Genomic DNA, 17956 nt, shown 5'->3' with positions numbered 1-17956 from the left:
AGTCTTCTCGTTGCTCTCACCTTTGTGTGATTCTGCTTTTAAAATGAAGCACACCAATTCATTTTAGGGATCAGTCAAGGCAGATTGCTATCTCCAAATACAGGTTTTCTGTTGTCTGTTTTTTTTAAACAACCAAACAGTGTGACTTTGTGTTAGAATACATAGTACACCAGCAGCATTTTAAAAGAGTATTTCAACATAAGAGGTAGAAGTACCAACTAGTAGTTATAAAGAACAATGAATCTCTTTGCATGCCATAGGATCTATTCAAGTTAGCACATTCTGTAACTTGTTTTTGTATTCTGTACTGTTGTTCCTGAACAACGGGGACAACAGTTCTATTATTTTTCCCACTGCTTGCAGAAATTTGGTACAGAGAATGAACAAAAGCCATGCAAATACAAGATATAGTATCCTTGGATAAATGCACCAGTAAAAAATGTCTTTCTAATATTTTATCAGCCTTCCCAAGATAAGACAAAGTCCTATCATTGCATCCTTCTGCAATCAGAAAGGCGAAGCTCTTGAGAGTGAAGTATATTTCCAGAATTACCTCTAAGACAATCCTCTCGCAGAACTTACACACCAACTCATCTGCTTTTCAAGTGAAGCACATACATACGTATATGTCAGTCAGACACTATTATTCCCACACTGTCATACTGAAGAAAGGGAGTGAGCTGAACAAAGATCTGTAAAATCATACAGCCAGATGTCAGTAATATAACCTAAATCAGAGCTATAATGTTTTCTTTTTAAAATAACCAAAGTGACTGCCTTTAGAATACAGACACATATGGAAGTAGAGCAGCAATATGGATAAACTTATCTGCTAATTTTACACTAATGGATTAACTAGTGACTACTCTTTGCTTGCACAGGGTTCCCCCAGGAATAAGTTCCTGGACATTTGCTGTCCTGGGAATCTAATCCTCACACACCGGACAATAAAAAAAAATCAGGAGGAAGAGCATTATGTTTTAACAGCTAGACATTTCTAACAGCTAGACATAATTTGCAGCTAACACCTGCATTTTCTATCATCTAATCTGTTTGGCTTATTTAGCTCTAACTGTAATATTCCCAAATGCCCAGGGTCATTTCCCTTGCCTCCTTTTTGTTAACTATCATCAGCTCCAACGCTGATTAAAAAAGCACCCGCACCTACACTGTACTCACAACCAATTTAAGTCCAATACAGTCCACTCCACCTGTCTCTCCTAAAACTCCTAATAGTCCTAAAGCCTTCAAAGATTAATGTGTTCAGACGGCGACATCCCGTCTCATTCACTCGTGACTTGACAAATTCACAATCAAGAAAGTAGAGGAGATCATACTGGCAACACATGCTTGAGTACAACGTTACTTACTGTGGCTCAAAGTTAAATGACATTTTTAATTGAATAGTGATTGTTAAAAGTTACTTTTTTTATTCTTTCATTTCTATGAACTCATTGTAAGTGAAATGGTAGTACACAGACGTGAAAGATCGGGCAGGAAAAGCACAAATTGTGCCTTGCAACTACTTAACTACAGATCTGGGTGATGCACTATTTAAAGGAAAAAAGGTTCAGACAACACAGAATCACAGAGTCGCTGCGGGTGAAAGGGACCTCTTGAGACCACCTAGTCCAACTCACTGCTCAAGCAAGTCTAGCTGAAGCAGGCTGACCGGGACTGTGTCTAGCTGAGTTTTGAGTATCTCCATGGAAGGAAACTCCACCCACAACTTCTCTAGGCAACTTGTGCCAGTGTCTGACCACTGTCACAGTAAAAAAAAGTGTTTTCTTGTGTTCATATGGATTTCACGTTCCTTAATTTCTGCTCATTGCCTATTGTCCAACAAACGTAGGTGCTCTATGTGGTGAAAGCCTCTGAGATTTGCTCATTAATTTGAACAGACCGAAGTTTTAATGCCTGAGTTCTCAATGACCACCCTTCTTGAAATACAATCCATTGCAATTCAACTGCCGTATAATCCAAAATGTTACTGTTTTACCCAGATGCAGTAATAGATGGCCAAATGTTTTATCAACAGTGAAAAAGAATAACTTTTTTGTACAGTCTGCTGCTACGGGGAATGCTTAATACTGAACTGAGCTGTGAATGATGGACAGCCAGTCTTCACAGGTTTCGGGAGCTGACCCTAACTGTGTGTGGCTCACCTAGGTCTCCTTTCATGCAGTGGTGCTTAATGTCTCCATGTTTTATCTTAAGTCTTAATAATTTCACGTGAAACTTCAGCAATTCCATGGGCCCTAAGAGACAGCTCCAACAGTAACCTCAGCTCATTCAGTAAACTGCCCCAAGCGTGCCCATGACACCTAAAGCAAGAAAGTAAAGACCAGAACTTTTGCCAGAAACATTGAACACAGTCAGCTGATCAGGTGCCCTTCTTGAATTATGATGCTCACAGACACTTAAATGGAAGTACAGCTTCTTGTTATTTTAAACATGTAAGCCTTTTAAAAGTTATTGACACAGCTCTTGCCCAAGATTCCTTTCTTTATCCACGTCTTTTTAAGTTTATCAGTACTTTGCAGCTTGCAGATCCAGATTTTGAATCCCTGCACTAAGCATTTGTATGGAATTAAAAAAAAAAGATGAGAAAGACTGTCAAAGAAAGCAAAACAGTTCCCATTATTCTTAACAAGATGTGGACATGAGCTGCAGGAATTCCGGATGGATCTTTGCAGGAGGAGTAAACCAAGAATGTGAATATGTAGAAGTGTTTATGTTCCTGTTTATTCATTACTGAAACTGTAGGATTCAGCACAGCATCTTAATACAAAACTAGGACCAGTGTTAATTAAGCTTTTTGTGCCTTTTTGCGAGGCCATTTTCTGCAACACATTTTCTGTTCTTTTAAAACTGCATAAATGAATCACATCCAAAAGAGGGCACAACTTCTAAAATCCTAAAATTAAAAGGCTCGTAACTTCCTCCTGGAGTGGATGTTTTATATCTTCCCTAATGTACCTGCCCTCTCCATCCTTTCCTGGGAACGCAGTCACTGATTTTAAGCCAAATTCACCTATAACACTGCTGTGACTCGGATTTAATGCACAATAAAACCTATTACCAACTATCCCAAATGAATAACATCTTCATGATTATAAATCTTTCAGAGCTTTAGCAAGATGCAGTGATAATGCATTCCAGGATTAAGTATGGCTCGCTATGCAAGCAACATAAATTATGAATGATATCCGAATCTAGTTTGCTAATAATTCAAGAGCTGAAGATGACTTAGATCCACATAACAATGCCTTAGGCTGTTAGAGAAAAAAAACCTACGTCGTATTTCGTATTTTGAAGTATAGAAAAGAAAGATGAAGTGATGTTGCTAAAGTAGGAGAAAAGCATTGGAGCTTGGGAACAGCCTAAAAAAAAGTCCCAGGGTTCATTCTCAGTGCGATCCCCCTCTGACACTTCCTGAATTATCTAAATATTTGTGTGAGTGTTACTTCTGAGATTCAGCATGTTCCAAGAAAACAATCCTGGAAACAGATAAATTTTCGGCAAAATTACAGGCATTTTGAAGGTGCACACTGATTGATGTACTTGCCTACAAAAATGTAGCGCAGGACAGAGTCTGTAAAAGATAGTAGTAGGCTGGATTTTTGTCTCTCCTGTCTGGCTCCTGCTATGTAGTCATTATCACAAAACATTTCAGATAAATAAAAAGTAGAGATTATCTCCATAAATCAGTAAGGGCTTTTGGTAGAGAGAAAGATATTGCGCACAACTCTTTTTGTGCTGTAGTTTGAGGTATCCAGCTGTACGCAGAACTAGGTTACGTACGACAAGGACACGTTGCTGTTATTCTCCTCCCAGGTCCTACTTCCCTTCTACTGCTCCCCTGTTATTCCCTGTGTGTTTTGCTATGTGATGATGCCTCCTCTTTGCACAAGGGCTAGACCTTCCCAACTGAGCCACCAGAAATTCATGTGCAAGTAGGTCATGGGGAGGGGACTGGATCCACCTGAAGCCAAGAGGTAGCAATGGGAGAGAATTACATTAACCCCTGTGGCCAACAGTGAGGAAAATGAACCCCAGCTGTCCCCTGGCATGCTCTCCATGTCAGCAATGTCCCTCACCTGTGTCAGCTCACACACTGACTACAATGTGGGTTTTGACAACTTTCCACTATAAAGATGTGAGATATTTGGCAGGAGGATCTTAGAAGTACTCTGTAAATCAGACTCAGTTCCTGCTCTGAGAGTTTTGACGGATCCTAGGAGTGATACGCTTGAACTGTAGAGACAAGTTTTCCAACCTTAGAGATCAATCAGTGCAAAAGTACTGATGGCTACAGAAAATGGCCCACCTACAAGAACAAAGCCGTGTTATGAGGAAGCTGCAAGATGACAAATGAGAGCTTCAAATGAATGTATGAGGATGTCAGTACATCTGTCTGCCCAAAGAATAGCATTAAAAGCAGCTCCATAAGCAGTGAACTAATAAAGCAGGTTGCTTTTGACTCCTCTGTGTTGACTTTTTTTCCACCTGAAGCATATTAAAATTCTACTCAGATTGCCTTTGTTTCCCCCTCTCAGCCTTTCAACTTGCATTCTTGTAACCTTACTGATTCTTGTACTCTCTTTCAAATTTTGCTGAAATTGCTCAGGAAATTCAAAAGAATTTAGCGGTGATGGAGATAAGAAAGGAGACACAGGCAACCATAGGTCAAATTACTTAAGCCTAATATCTGAAAGAAACACTGTTTAAAAATCATAGTTTTTAAATACCTAAACTAAGTCTATTCAAAGATTTGAAATAATACCATCAACCAAAACGAAGATTACTTCTGACTATTACTGCAAAAGGCTAATAGCTTGATATTATAGGTCAATTTAAGTGTAATAATCAAAAACAAAGAAGTAACTTACTTAAAAAAAAAAAGCGTAACTCTTTTCCCATGTGTACAAGACTCTTCAGCAGAAAAAAAACACTTTCAAAATTCTTTATCCACATTTTGGTAAGCTACATCCATATTCACATACAAAATGGTTGTGATAGCCATGGCTGCAGATTTGACTGCCATATACCGTATTCACTGCCTTCTACCTGTGTTAGATTCCTTGATTTTAATGGAGCACAAATCAAACCTTGAAAAAATATTATCTCCCATTATGCAGAGCAATGGGAGACCGGGAACCCACAAGTAACACGGGTGCTATGAAATGACTTGAAGAACTTTGCAGGGATAGTGGTAAGTCAGGTTTCATCAGCCCTTCCAATGAGTAACAGTGAAGAGTTTTTGCGACAAATTCTCTACTGTTTCTGGATTAAACATGGTGCTGGTAAATCTGAGCTGGCTCCTCGTGAAAGTATCTAAATTGCTTCCAGAGGTGAAATGGCTCTGGAAACAGTATAGCCAGGAGGTACCTGAGCTCATAAACCATGTCAGTTCTGCAGCTGCTCTGCACAGGGTCAAAACACCCTCTCTGTCTCCATGATTAATTAAATAACAGCACAAATATCCTGACCATTTGTAATCAAGAGCTGCCTGTACATGAATCACAACAATATTTTATATCTACTGATTAAAATTACAGCAGCCAAGGACACACCGGGATATTTAGTCTTGGATGTGCGACAAGCAGGTGCTGATTTAGTTGGTGGTCTGAGGAGGCCCGTTAGCCTGAGGTAATGGGAGACATGCTCTTGATTCAGCCAATGCAGTATGGATCTACATCTGCCTAACTCCCACACGTAGGCTGCCTGTTACCTTGCTTTGGTTTGACATGTTGTATCCCCAGAGCTATCACAGCCTGGCAGCATAAACTTTAGGCAGGATCTAACAATAAATCTAACAACATCAAAAGACTATAATTCTTTGCTTCAATAGTAAGAGTCATTTATCTTTGGCCAGTGAAATATGTGTGTAATTACCATGAGATAGGATAAAATCCATTTCAGTTGTTATTTGACATCACCATCCAACCTCATAAAAGAAAGTGAAGATGTCAATTAATTATATTTCCATGAAAAAGCTAATACCGATAGTGTTTTCAAATCTTGCAGGTGGCTCCACAGAAAGAACCCAACTTTTTTTTTTATTTACTGTCAGCATTAGTTGTATCACAGGCAGTGCAACACAATGTATCTAGACACCTGTAGATGTACTAGTCAATTAGAGAGTGTAATTAAAGAAATGAAAGGAACTATACTATACTCACCGGGCTTTACAAGGCTTGTCTTTGTCTCCTTCTTATATCGAGCCAGCTGCGGGTTCCCTTCGCTCATTGTCCCTGGACTGAATTTCTTCCTGGAGAACTCTCCATCGCTGCCGGTGCAAAAACTGATTGGACTGTTTCCAGCATCAGAAGGAGTCTTAACTGGAGATACTGACTGGCTACTAGGACAGCCAGTATCATCTGAAGAGAAAAGGGAAAACATCAAAATTTCTAACTAATAAGTACATGAACATTAGCAGAATAAAAAAAAAAAAAAAAAGAAGTGTTTGGACTACAACTGTTTACAGTCAGTTACCTGATATGCACAACCTTGGCTCTGAAACCTGGTAAGAAGCTATTAGTTTCTCCCATTTTGTGAAGAAGTCTTGAATACCTTATGGCAGACTAAAATGGCAAGTGCTTGTTTCGCTAAGTCTGACAAAATACAAAATCAGGAGCTACGTAATGAAAACTCGGATCTAAGATAAATTCTTTTGACTTAGCTAGGTTAGGGAATACTACGGCATGAAGAAATGCACGTAAGACACAAGAACGGCTTGTGTAGTGCACACTGGATGGAAAGCAAGCATGGGCCACATGCTCTCCAAGATATATTCCTATCTGAACAAGAGAGTGACCTACAGCCCATATGCACAAAGTCAGGATTTTCATTTAACTGGAACTAATAAAGGTTTCTCAAAATTGTTTTTCCTTTTAAAGCAACCATGATCACACAGCTCATCCATTCCTGACAAGTGGCTGTGAGGTCCCTGGTCCTGAAGAGGGTGTGTTATGCACAGACTGCTTTTGTTTAAAGCTGAATTCCTCTGAGGGCACACCAGCGCTTCACGGCATCAGCAGCCACCTCAGGAATAGACCCGCGTTCCTGACCTCCAGGAATACAAACACTCCAGCTCTTAACAATTAAATGCAAAGCAAGAAGTCTGAGTCCAGGTGACATCCACATATCAAACACCCCCTTCATCTAATCACATCTCCTGTAATCTTGAGTAATCACAGCTCCTCTAAAAGTCATGGTGGTTTCAGAGATACACAACAAAACCAAACAGGCTACTCTGACACTGGGAAGCCTTGAATATTTACTCTTCTGGATAAATGTAATTGTTTGTTCTTTCCCAGGACAAAATGAAAGCTGCCATCTTAATTATGCAATTGCACTCTGCTCCCGGTGCATTATCTTTACCTAACATGAAACTCAAAGAAGTACCTGCAACTGAGCCAAATAATTTGCATGACCATATTGCACTTTCCACTTCCACCCTGTTCATAATTTAGGTCAAGCCTGATCTTGCAATAAGCTTTGCATGGGCAGATTGTTTAAAAAGTCAGTATATGACTGTGCATTTATGAGGCAAAAGAGGCACCTTATAACTATCTAACCTCCTCCCTGCCTGCCTCCCCTCCGCAGGAAAGAGCAGCTTTTGCTATTGTTAACTATTGCTCCTTCAGTACAGTGAAACAACCTCATCCGTTCATGTGAACCAGTTTTCCTTTGTGCCTGACCAGCTACCCTACCCTCACTTACTTGTTCCAATGTTCTGCTTCTCATTTCTCCATGTCCTGCCTCCAGTGCTGAGCAAGGTACCTATAGGTGCTGACCGTCCAAAGCACGCTATATGCATTAGCACGTAACAGCAGCCAGCAGCCTGAGGTGTTGCTGCCCAGGCCTCTGCAAGCTGCCAGACATGATGCCAAGCCACAGGGGCAGCCCAGCCTACTGCCAGAATTACCTCCCAAGGCACAAAGGGCAGTAATGGTGCAAAGCACCTAATCCAGCTTAATCATATTTCATTCCTTCAAATCAGCTCAATTAAGCCTACAAGCATCTCCTTTTGCCATCTTGCTGCTGCCTTCTGCAACTCACAATTAGTTCCTAGAAAAATACCGGGAAGGAGAAGACCGCTAATAAGGTTTTCAGCCCATCCCCACATTCACCCTGACCAAAGCAGGATTGTTGCCCACGTGATTTCAGTTTACTTTTTATCCTTTCCATTCCCATCAACATCACAATATCACTCAACACAGAGAAGAGAGAAGGCGGGAATTTCCTCCCAGATCAGCGTCCGTTTCCTTCTCCCAAGGGTCCAGAGTCCCTTCTGCAGGCTGAATGAATGCTACCTACAGGGCAGTGGATCAACACGGCTGAGTGAGCTTCTGAACTGCATTTAAGCAGCTCTTTTAGCTATGTCCAAAGCGTCTTCTCTTTAGAAGCACACAAACATTTAAAATCAAATATATTCAGAAAGAAGCGCAGGTTCATGCAGTTTATTTTTTCTTATGACCTTTCCATGTAGTTGTTTCTCTATGTGCCATTATTTTCAAAACTTTGTGTTTAAAAAAAAAAAAAAGACAGGAAACTATTTCCTTCATCTCTCCACCAATAAAATCACTGCAATAGCTGGACAGGTTCTGCAGACCTCACAGATGTGTTTTGTATGGGAGACTTTATGTATAAATAACTCCCAAAGCTATCACAGAATATCTCATGTTGGAAGGGACCCATAAGGATCATCGAGTCCAACTCCCTGCTCCTTGCAGGACTACCTAAAGCTAAACCGTATGACTAAGAGTGTCATCCAGGTGCTCCTTGAACTCTGACAGGCTCGGTGCGTGACCACTTCCCTGGGGAGCCTGTTCCAGTGACCGACCACCCTCTCAGTGAAGAAATCTATAGGGGTGCTACCTGGAAGAACCTCAGAAGCTGATAAAACCTTTAAACAATGAAAGAAGTAAACTACAGTGTTAAGAATTAGGGCATTAAAAAAACAAGTATGTAAAACTAACTGTTATAAGGAAATGGAGTAACTAAAGAAAGCATATAAAAATAGCATATAAAAATAAATATTTTAATTACCACTCCCCCCACCATTGCCTCTGATATCACACTGGTGACACTGTATGATCAGATTATGTCATATTTACATATCGTCCTTTTACCCTTAAGGACTTCAGCTTTCGTTGCAGTGGGGCATTTATTAAAGGAACAAAGGAGCCTGGCACAAAGAGCAATAGCTCTCCTCTACTCACACCCCTTGTGACTTTTAGACTCATCAATAACCAGGTGAGCATTCCCATCCCAGCTGAAGTAAATGAACAATTTTGTTGTACTCCCTCTCCTCTGATAGTTTGTTATCTTTTATATAATGTATAACTTCTACTCCTTCTACCTAGTATTAGTCAGAAATGTGAACAAAATGATAAAGTTTCCAAATCTAGGGCAAGCTGCAGAGAAATATTTTTCTGTGTCAGCTTTTTTGGTGCTTTTTTGAATAATCAAAATGTTTACTACCACAGAAAGGAACAGCTGCATACAAAACACTGGTGCTCACCACCAAAGGCAAGCAAAGCTCTGCTGCACACTGGGGGGATTCACCCCCCACCCGACCTGCAACTCACTGTTCTGGCACAAGGAGAAGCCCTGGTGAACTGAGGTGCTATCCAACTGCTCGGTGCAAGCCAAACTGCCTGCACGTATCTTCATTCTTCCCTGCTACCAAAGCCTTAGCAGGCTATTTAACTGTATTTAATACTGTCGGTGAACTCCCCACAGAAGAGCAGCAGACTTCCCCGTGGACCCTGACCGCACATCAAGCTGATGCCTGCCCCGTCCTGCAGACAGCTTGACTGCCCGCCCTGCTCACTGCCGCAGCAAACACCTCTGCTCCTCATCTGCAGGAGGAAGGATGCAACCGTGGCGGTGTGGGTTCAGCAGTTCCTGCAGACCTGTAGCCTCCTCCAAAACCCCACTGACAACTCTGACAGAAGGAGCTGAAGACCTCCACCTGCCCAGAAATGGGCCAAGATAAGGAATCTATCTCCAAAGTTGGAAAGGGTGTAACAGGACCAGACGAGCCCGCAATGGGATTCACTTTCTGCTGAAGGCATGATGTGAATGTCATTTTCAGCAAGGTCAGTTAAGGATTCAGTCCTGTAACTCGGCAAGAGTTTTGCCCCAGTAAGGATTTCAGGTCCAGACTTCTCAGGAATACAGATAGACCTGATTTACCTTCTCAGGCATGTGAGCATCAGGAAGATAGAAGAGAGAAAGCTGGCAAATACTGCTATGAAAGGCCATACTTCTGATCTTGCCTGTATTATTTACTTGCACAGGAGGAAAAAACACATAAATTTCTAACACACGACTTTGATTGCTTTCTTAGCAATATTCATGGTGTCTTTTTTCACAGTGGCCTCCTAAGAGTGTTCTGGGAGTAGACTTTCCCTTTGAACATCAGCTGGATTTCATCATTGAAACTCTACGTCCAACCCCTCTTCCAGATCAGACACGCTTGCCAAGTTTCAAAGCCAAGCACAGGATAATGTCTCCTCAAACAAACAATCAGGGAAGTTGCTCAGAGCACTCTGACATTTACATGCACTGACTAGCTTTCAAATAGTAAAGTCAAAGTATAAACAACAGCGTTAAAGATAATAATACTCTAACAACTGACAAAAATATTGTTCTCATAGACTTTAAGGCCATACATTGTGATGCGATGATTTCCTCTGATTTTCTGGGCACAGAGGCTTTAGAAATTTCACTGGAATATGCTTTAGAGCCTTCTTTAGAAAAATACTGCCTTTTCCTGAAGACTTCAAGAAACAGTGAATTTACAACCTCCTTACATAATGCATCCAAATAATTAATGATGCTCTCGCTGAGGAACCACTGACTTATTTTTACCCTCACTCCTAGCTGCCAGATCTAGTTATGCACTTTTATGAGTCCGAACTGTCCATCCCCTACCTGATCCCTTGTCTACTGTCCCACTTTCATCTTCTCTTAAGGTCCCTTGACCAATGTTCAGGCTGTAGATACTCTGCATTTCCACTAAGAAATGTGGATTCCAGAATTAAACATGAGCCTCTAATGAACTTTTACAAGTTCAATGTACCAAGGCAAAAAGAGTTCCCTGACTTTTACCTGACGGTTCCCTTTCCGTTCATCCTGGGATCTCTTAGGCCAGGTAGCCACGGCTCTGTCAGGATGGTGCACTGCGAGCTGGCTATTGACAGTGAACCACTAAGGGTATTTCAGAATTTTTCAGGATAATCTCCCAACCTGCTTTCTGCTCCACATTTTTTGACCCCCTACATGTTGCTTTGGTCTTTTCGTGACTGCTCTTGTAGCACAGGGGTGTTTTATGCATTAATGAAAGTTGCTGACAGACACCAAAGGGCATATATCACCTAGCTTCCACCTGCTAAGTCTCCTTCTGTTTTAAATGGGGAGAAAGAGGCTCCTCTGGAGGATGAATCAGAACAACAGCCCAATTTAGGCTTCTCCAGTCATGCCACTACTCTGAGTCACTTGTCTGGAGGATCTCATCTCTTTCCATTGACTAGCACAACCACTGTTCTGACTTGGGCAGCTGAACCAGTGAGGTGTAAGGGCTCACCGTCCAGTCAGAAAACATTGCTAACAGGAGATTCACAGTATCATTCTGGAACAACTGGGCAACACAAAGGACCACAGTAAAAGCAGCAGGATGAAACATAATAGTATACAATGAGTAGTACACATAGAAAGACAGAGGTGGAGTATATTGACATGCACACCATCAGGGTCTCAATAGGTAGGAGTCTAACTCCCACCTCATCACGACACTGAATGGCCCTCTGGAGGCACCCTCACCTGCCCAGCAATGATTTAGGGAGTACAGATTAAGGTAAGAGGTGTGAATATTCTCCTCAGCTCCTATTTGTACTAAAACATTTCATTTTTACTGCAGCCATTCCAGTAGGTGATTTCATGTACTCTAGAAGATTAGTCATTTGCTACAAACAATTTGTCACCTGCAAACCTGCAAAATCACACAGACTGTTGATAAAAATATTTAATAACTTCACTAAAAGTAGAGTCCTAAAAACGCTACTGGTTTTGGTCCTTCTGATCAATTCTAAACTCATTTTACAGCTATTTTTAAGATCTGTTGCGGTTGGTATTTAATAAAATTATTCAGAATATTATTATTATTATATTATTGCTTGTGAGGCAAGTGTCTTACCAGAAGTCAAGTACGCTAAAGCAAAGCAGAAGAGCAACCAAAACTGTAGCCCTGTCAGGAAAAGAGAGGAGGCCTACTTATACGAAATCCTGCTAAGCAAATTAATTCCACATTTAATCTCCATGTCTCTGCAGACAGAACCTGAATTAACTATGCTCCATTTTGCCTGTGAAGGAAGGCAGGCTAGCAGCTCCACCACTCCCTGAGGTCACCTAGAGAGTCTGTGCAAACTCTTTGTCCTTGAAGGTTTTCTAGACTCGGACAGACAAAGCCATGGCTGATGTGGCGTAGTGCTGGAAACAGTCCTGCTTCAAAAAGGAGGCTGGATGAAATGATCTCCAGAGGTTCCGTACAACCTACATGCTTAGGATCATACTTTTCCTTTACATTTTTTAGACAGTCCACAGCTGGGAGCCACCCTATTTTTCCCAGTCCATCTTGCAAGCTGGAACTATTGATTTTAATGTTCTAGTCATAAAATCTAACCCAGTAGTGAAGTAAGTAAAATCAAGACTAAACATCTTCAACTCCTTTTGCTTGTTGCTGAGGTTCCTATCATTAATATACAGGCAACTTTTACACCTGTCCCTCACCAGCCCCTTTGACCTTTCTTCCATCACACCCAGAGGCTGACCATTAATGGTCACTACCGAAAATTTAGTATGGAAGCTGCTCACTGAATTCAGCAAGAGGTCCCCTCTGCTCACTCACAGCATGGCATGAACGGTGATAGGTTCAGATTCTGCAGAAAAGGGGAGAGGAAGGTGAAAGAAGATGGACTGACCCCCTTCTACAGCTTGGGCATCTTTTACGATGCAGTATTTCCCATAAACATGTCCTTAAAGGTATCAGCTCTTGACATCTGACTGTACAATACCAAAGTTACACTGAAGCAGCAAATTTTAATTGACTTTGGCAGCAAATCTACTAACCTTCCTTCTATTTGAACATTTCACTAACAAGCAGGACTGACGTGAGTTCTGGGAAACCATGTGAAAAAAGGACTATATAATTGTAGTTTACTGGCTTTGTCATTACATTTATAGCACCACTAATGGTATTAGTATTACAGAACAAAAGCATCAAGGCTTACTAGTAAAAATATCAGTAAAAATAGTACTGTTACTAGGAGAGCGCTGCGGTCAGGAATAGCACAGCTCCTAGAGTTTTGATATCACATCACAGATAACATTTGGACAATGGGTTTAAGATGATAAAGGACTGAAAATCTATTTGAAAACTTTAAAGGAAAGTTTTAACTAAAGGTCAGGAGGGGAAGGAGTCTGAAAAAGAGACAAAGAAGAATCTTGGTTGTTTGGTAGGGGTTTTTAACCACTTTAGTAGACCTCACTAACCTTTCCTGAGGCCCATAGCTGGAAGTGGAGCCACTGCTGCTACTTCTGGTGGGAGAGGAATATTACCCATTTCATATCACTGGTGTGATATGTGTGAAATATATGTATATATAGATGACCTTTTGTGTGTGTGCTTTTATGTGTTTAATTCCATTATGCAGCAAAGAAATTATAAATATTCTATCCAATTTTGAAGGTAACATTTTTTTAAATAAAAACCTTAAATAGACCACATACATAGAAATTTGTACCTGTTCCTCAAATGGTACAACATGTTATACTTCTTCATCCTCATATAGCTCTGCCTCTACGGCTGACAGTGTATGACTGTGATCCTCACAGCTTCAACATCACCTCATAAGGTTGCACTGTTTACCTTCTAATGATGCGTGGAAATCACATATATTATATCCATTATTGCTTTATGCATATTTTTCCTTTCTTTTTTTTTAATTGCCACCAAACCCAGACTGGCACTCAGCATCACCATAGAACCCACTCACCGTATTTGGTGATACATACATGTCAAAACACCATTCCAAAATTTCAAGGATTTGTATTAATCCTATAACTGTAGGGTAAAAACATGTCATGTAGAAATTCTTTTAAAATATCAAGTTTCTCTCTTAATACAAAAGGAATCAAAGACTTTTGATTAAAGGTTCATTTCTGCTACAAGTTGTGATGTTCTTCAATACACATGGCAACATTCAACTCAATAGAAAATTGCATGAAAACCACTTTAAAACAAAATTATTAGATTACACATTGTTGGTGAAGAAAATACAGGATATAGCTTAGAATTCAGTCCATAGTACACAGCAAGCTGCGACAAACAGGGTAGTAGAAAGGGTGAGGCACTAAGCGTTCTCAGGACACCATCCAAAATGCGCCAGAGACAACGGGAACTCTTCTACTGACCTCAGGAGGCTCTGGGTCAGGCTTTAAAGGTTCACAGTGCTGACAGAAACATAAAAAGGTGACAACAAACATTCAAAAGGTCAAATATTTTGGCTTCCAGATGTTGTTGTGTGGCACAGGAAAAAAAGGATCGTTACTTAGTAAGAGGGAATAAATAGTGAAGTTGAAAGGGAAGCAGGGAAAGGCCAAAAACGGAGGAACAGGCAGGCTTTGCTCTTTAGTACCTAGGCACTTCTCTCATTTCCATGTTTGGAACAGATCCCTGTGCTGCAGAAACAGAACTGGTGGTTAACAATATGAAGCAATAATAAATTATTGCACGTAAGCCGGCCCAGCAGGAAATTCTCCAGGGAAGCAGCAGTGAGAAAAGGAAGCATGTCACCAGTGTCACCCTTATGCAAAGGCCATACGTGCGTTTTTGAAAGCAGATTTTGTTTCAACGTTTTTGCAAATTAATATCACAGTGATTACTGAACTGCCTTACAGAGTGCTGCAAACAAATGCACTGGAGAAGACCTCCACTTCAGAAGTTTGAAAAAATGGCAAAAAGACTGTGGAACAGTGCAGCATAAAGGACTGCAGGAAAGAGAAGCTAACTTTCAGTATCACATACTTGAGCACTTTTAAGCATATCTCTCTGATTCAGTAACTCAGACTAAAAAAACAACAAATAAACCAGTAAGGAACTATTTAAACAAAATATTTCTTCTTATAACAAGAAACAAGAAGAACGGGAGAGCTCACTGTTTCCATAATAATACATACATATATACATACACAAATAAAAGGGGTAATTATTTTCAGTAATTCATAATAACTCTCTAGCCTCAATCTGTTGCCTTATTAAAATACTGCAAATTTGTTTTCCTCTACCTGTTTCTATTCAGAAATATATATTTAAGTACACACATTTTAATAGTGTAGCCTCCAAGGCTAGCTGGTTTACAATACAACCTACTTCAATGCTCTAGCAAAGAAACTACTTACCGGAGTGTGAGAAGGTACAGCATTTTGTCCAGTAACATCCATACAAATTCCCTTCTGCTCTGGTCTGTGGCTAGTAATATGAGTAGTGCATTCACATTGGCTTAAATAAGCCTGCCTAAAGCCTACATGCATTTTTTTGACATATGCACTGCGAATTCAGCCCCAGCATCCATCACCAGCTGGGATAATTGGCAAATAGTCTTCGAGTTCAAGAGGACCGTGCACAGGAGCAAGGGAGCAGGGAACGGTAACACTGAGATTCCTGTTGCAGCGCCTACACCCCGGGGCTTACAGTGCAGCCACGGTACCAGAGCGTGTTTATTGTGCCATGCATGTAAAGAACAAGATTTAAAAAAAATCTCTACACCAGAAAAGAACAAGTTATGAAATAAGCACTGAACCCAGACCTTGAAATTTGAAAGAAAAAGCAAAAAAGAAGCTTCAACTCCTGTTTTTGAAAACTTTGTTGGAGTGAGTCACAATCATTCATATACAGAGACGCCACTGTCTTTCAATGGCCCGTAGTATTACGCAGTCTAGTTAACAAGGCAATTTGCAGGTAAGCCCAAGAAAAGTGGAACCATTTGCTATTGAAACAAAACGGGTCCTCTGGCTCATAAAGTCTTTTGCTGAACTGATTCTTCAGTGCACAAATGCTTCCTGCAAAGCTACATCTCAGTTAACAAAGCTCTGCTGCATTACCTGCAGAAATTCAGGCGGCTGGCTTCTGAAGAAAGGCTGAAGGAAAGCTTGGGCGTCATTATAAAGGTAGCATGTAACAACCCTTCTTCATAAGGAGAAATCTAAAAGCTGAGCTATTCAGAGGCAGAAACTAGGAAAAAAGTATATCCCAAACTAACATCCTTTTAAAATGAAAAGCTAAACAGACTGTTACTGAGCTTAGCACATCCAGGCTGCCTTCGATCCAATACACAACTGGCTTGGTATCAAAAGGACGTGTACACAAAAATCAAGGATAATGCCCCGCCCTAAATATCTTATTTCTTATCAAGCAAATACTGCAACTGGAACTATCAAAGGCAGCCCAGCAGCCGCTCAGCCATGGACCCGTGAGCAGATGATTTGTTTGCAACGTTTAAAATCACGCCCTCCTCCCGACTGACAAGGTAAGCGCGTGCAGCCGCTTCAAAGCCAAGTGCAACTTCTCAGGAAAACATGCATGACACGGGCAAATGCTCGGTAGCAGCTGAGCCAGACGAAGCTGCTGGGAGAGTGTTTTTTCATCATTTGACATCATACGAGTTCTGTGGCCGACATCCAAGCCGAAGGAGGGCAGCGGCTGAAGGAGGAGAAGTGCTCCCGTATCAAATGACAAGCAGGACCCCAGATGTGCTGAGAGTTTAAGGAAGGATTGTGCAGAGTGAATACTGATACAGAGGCTCAACTTGGCTACACAACATCCAGAGAGCATCCATGTTCACTTGGCAGAAACAAAGAATATTAAAAATACATTTTGTCAGGAGTATCACAGATAAAACAGATTAACAGACTCGCCATGTTTCATACGGACTTATAAAGCAAAATTGACAGAAAGTCAATTGCAAATAATTGACCAACGCTATCAAGTGAGTCTCTGATCCCGTCACACAGGATAAAGAGGGAGATGATCACGCAAATTTAAAACTTATCTCAGACAGAACTAACAACTTCTTCAAAAGAAACTAAGCATTAAAACAAAGTGTCTCTTGTCTGTTGCCGCGTGGTATTTTTTGCTGTTGCCACCATGCTTGCAGCACCACCATGGTTCTCAAAGGTTCCCTCTACCTAAACCAACATTAACGATACCTGGAAGACCCTGCTGCTCTTATTTAGAGAGAAAGAAGAACTCCAAGCCTTCATTTATGCTTGGGACCAATGTAAGCACCCAGGGAAAATAGACAACCTCAGAAGCTCTAGGGAATCAAGCAGCAAATACATATTTAAATGGACGAGGAAAAAAATCATTTCTACTGGGGGAGAAAGAAATCTACTGATCATAACCACTTGGCGTCAATAATAAAGGAAGAAAGGTAGAGAGCAACTTGTCAAGAGAAGGGTAAAGAGGAAATGAATTATTCCAGAGGCCAAGTCACACTACCTGCTGCTTATCAAGAACCTTTTGGAGTTTAATGCTCCAAAGAAGTTACAAAAAAAGACATTTATCCAAATGCTCATGAAATTTTTCATAATGCCATCACACTATTGTTCATCACATTATTCATCTGCGCACCTATTCCAAATTCATTACTTGCTAATTTTAAATACACTTTCTGCGCACGTCACTTCTCAGCGAAGATGGTAAGTGCCTAGCGAAGCACCAGGAGAGGCAGGTTAGAGACCGCGGCCCCTCCACTCACCTCTCCACGCAGCTCTTCTCCATCCCCTCCCCAGAAACAGTAACCAGCAGCCACCTGCTGCCGCTGGGGAATTTCAATCTGAATTAGACGTACTATGATAAAGAAGGATTGCAAGTGGAAGACAA

At 40.9% G+C, this 17956-nt stretch overlaps 1 protein-coding gene across 2 annotated transcripts in view; it reads right to left on the bottom strand.

The window, feature by feature from the left end:
* The window catches only part of SYBU (syntabulin), a 43822-nt gene that overhangs the window by 21733 nt on the left and 4133 nt on the right, over positions 1 to 17956 (bottom strand). For both annotated transcript variants that reach the window (XM_076329217.1, XM_076329218.1), the window contains one exon: positions 6186 to 6383. In XM_076329217.1, the coding sequence (XP_076185332.1) occupies positions 6186 to 6383 (198 nt within the window). The remainder of the gene's footprint in view (positions 1 to 6185; positions 6384 to 17956) is intronic.

This window comes from Aptenodytes patagonicus, chromosome 2 (genome assembly GCF_965638725.1).
Source record: "Aptenodytes patagonicus chromosome 2, bAptPat1.pri.cur, whole genome shotgun sequence".
NCBI classification, from domain to species: Eukaryota; Metazoa; Chordata; class Aves; order Sphenisciformes; family Spheniscidae; genus Aptenodytes; species Aptenodytes patagonicus.
Note: the sequence above shows the minus strand (reverse complement) of the source record. Positions and strands in the feature narration are given on the sequence as shown.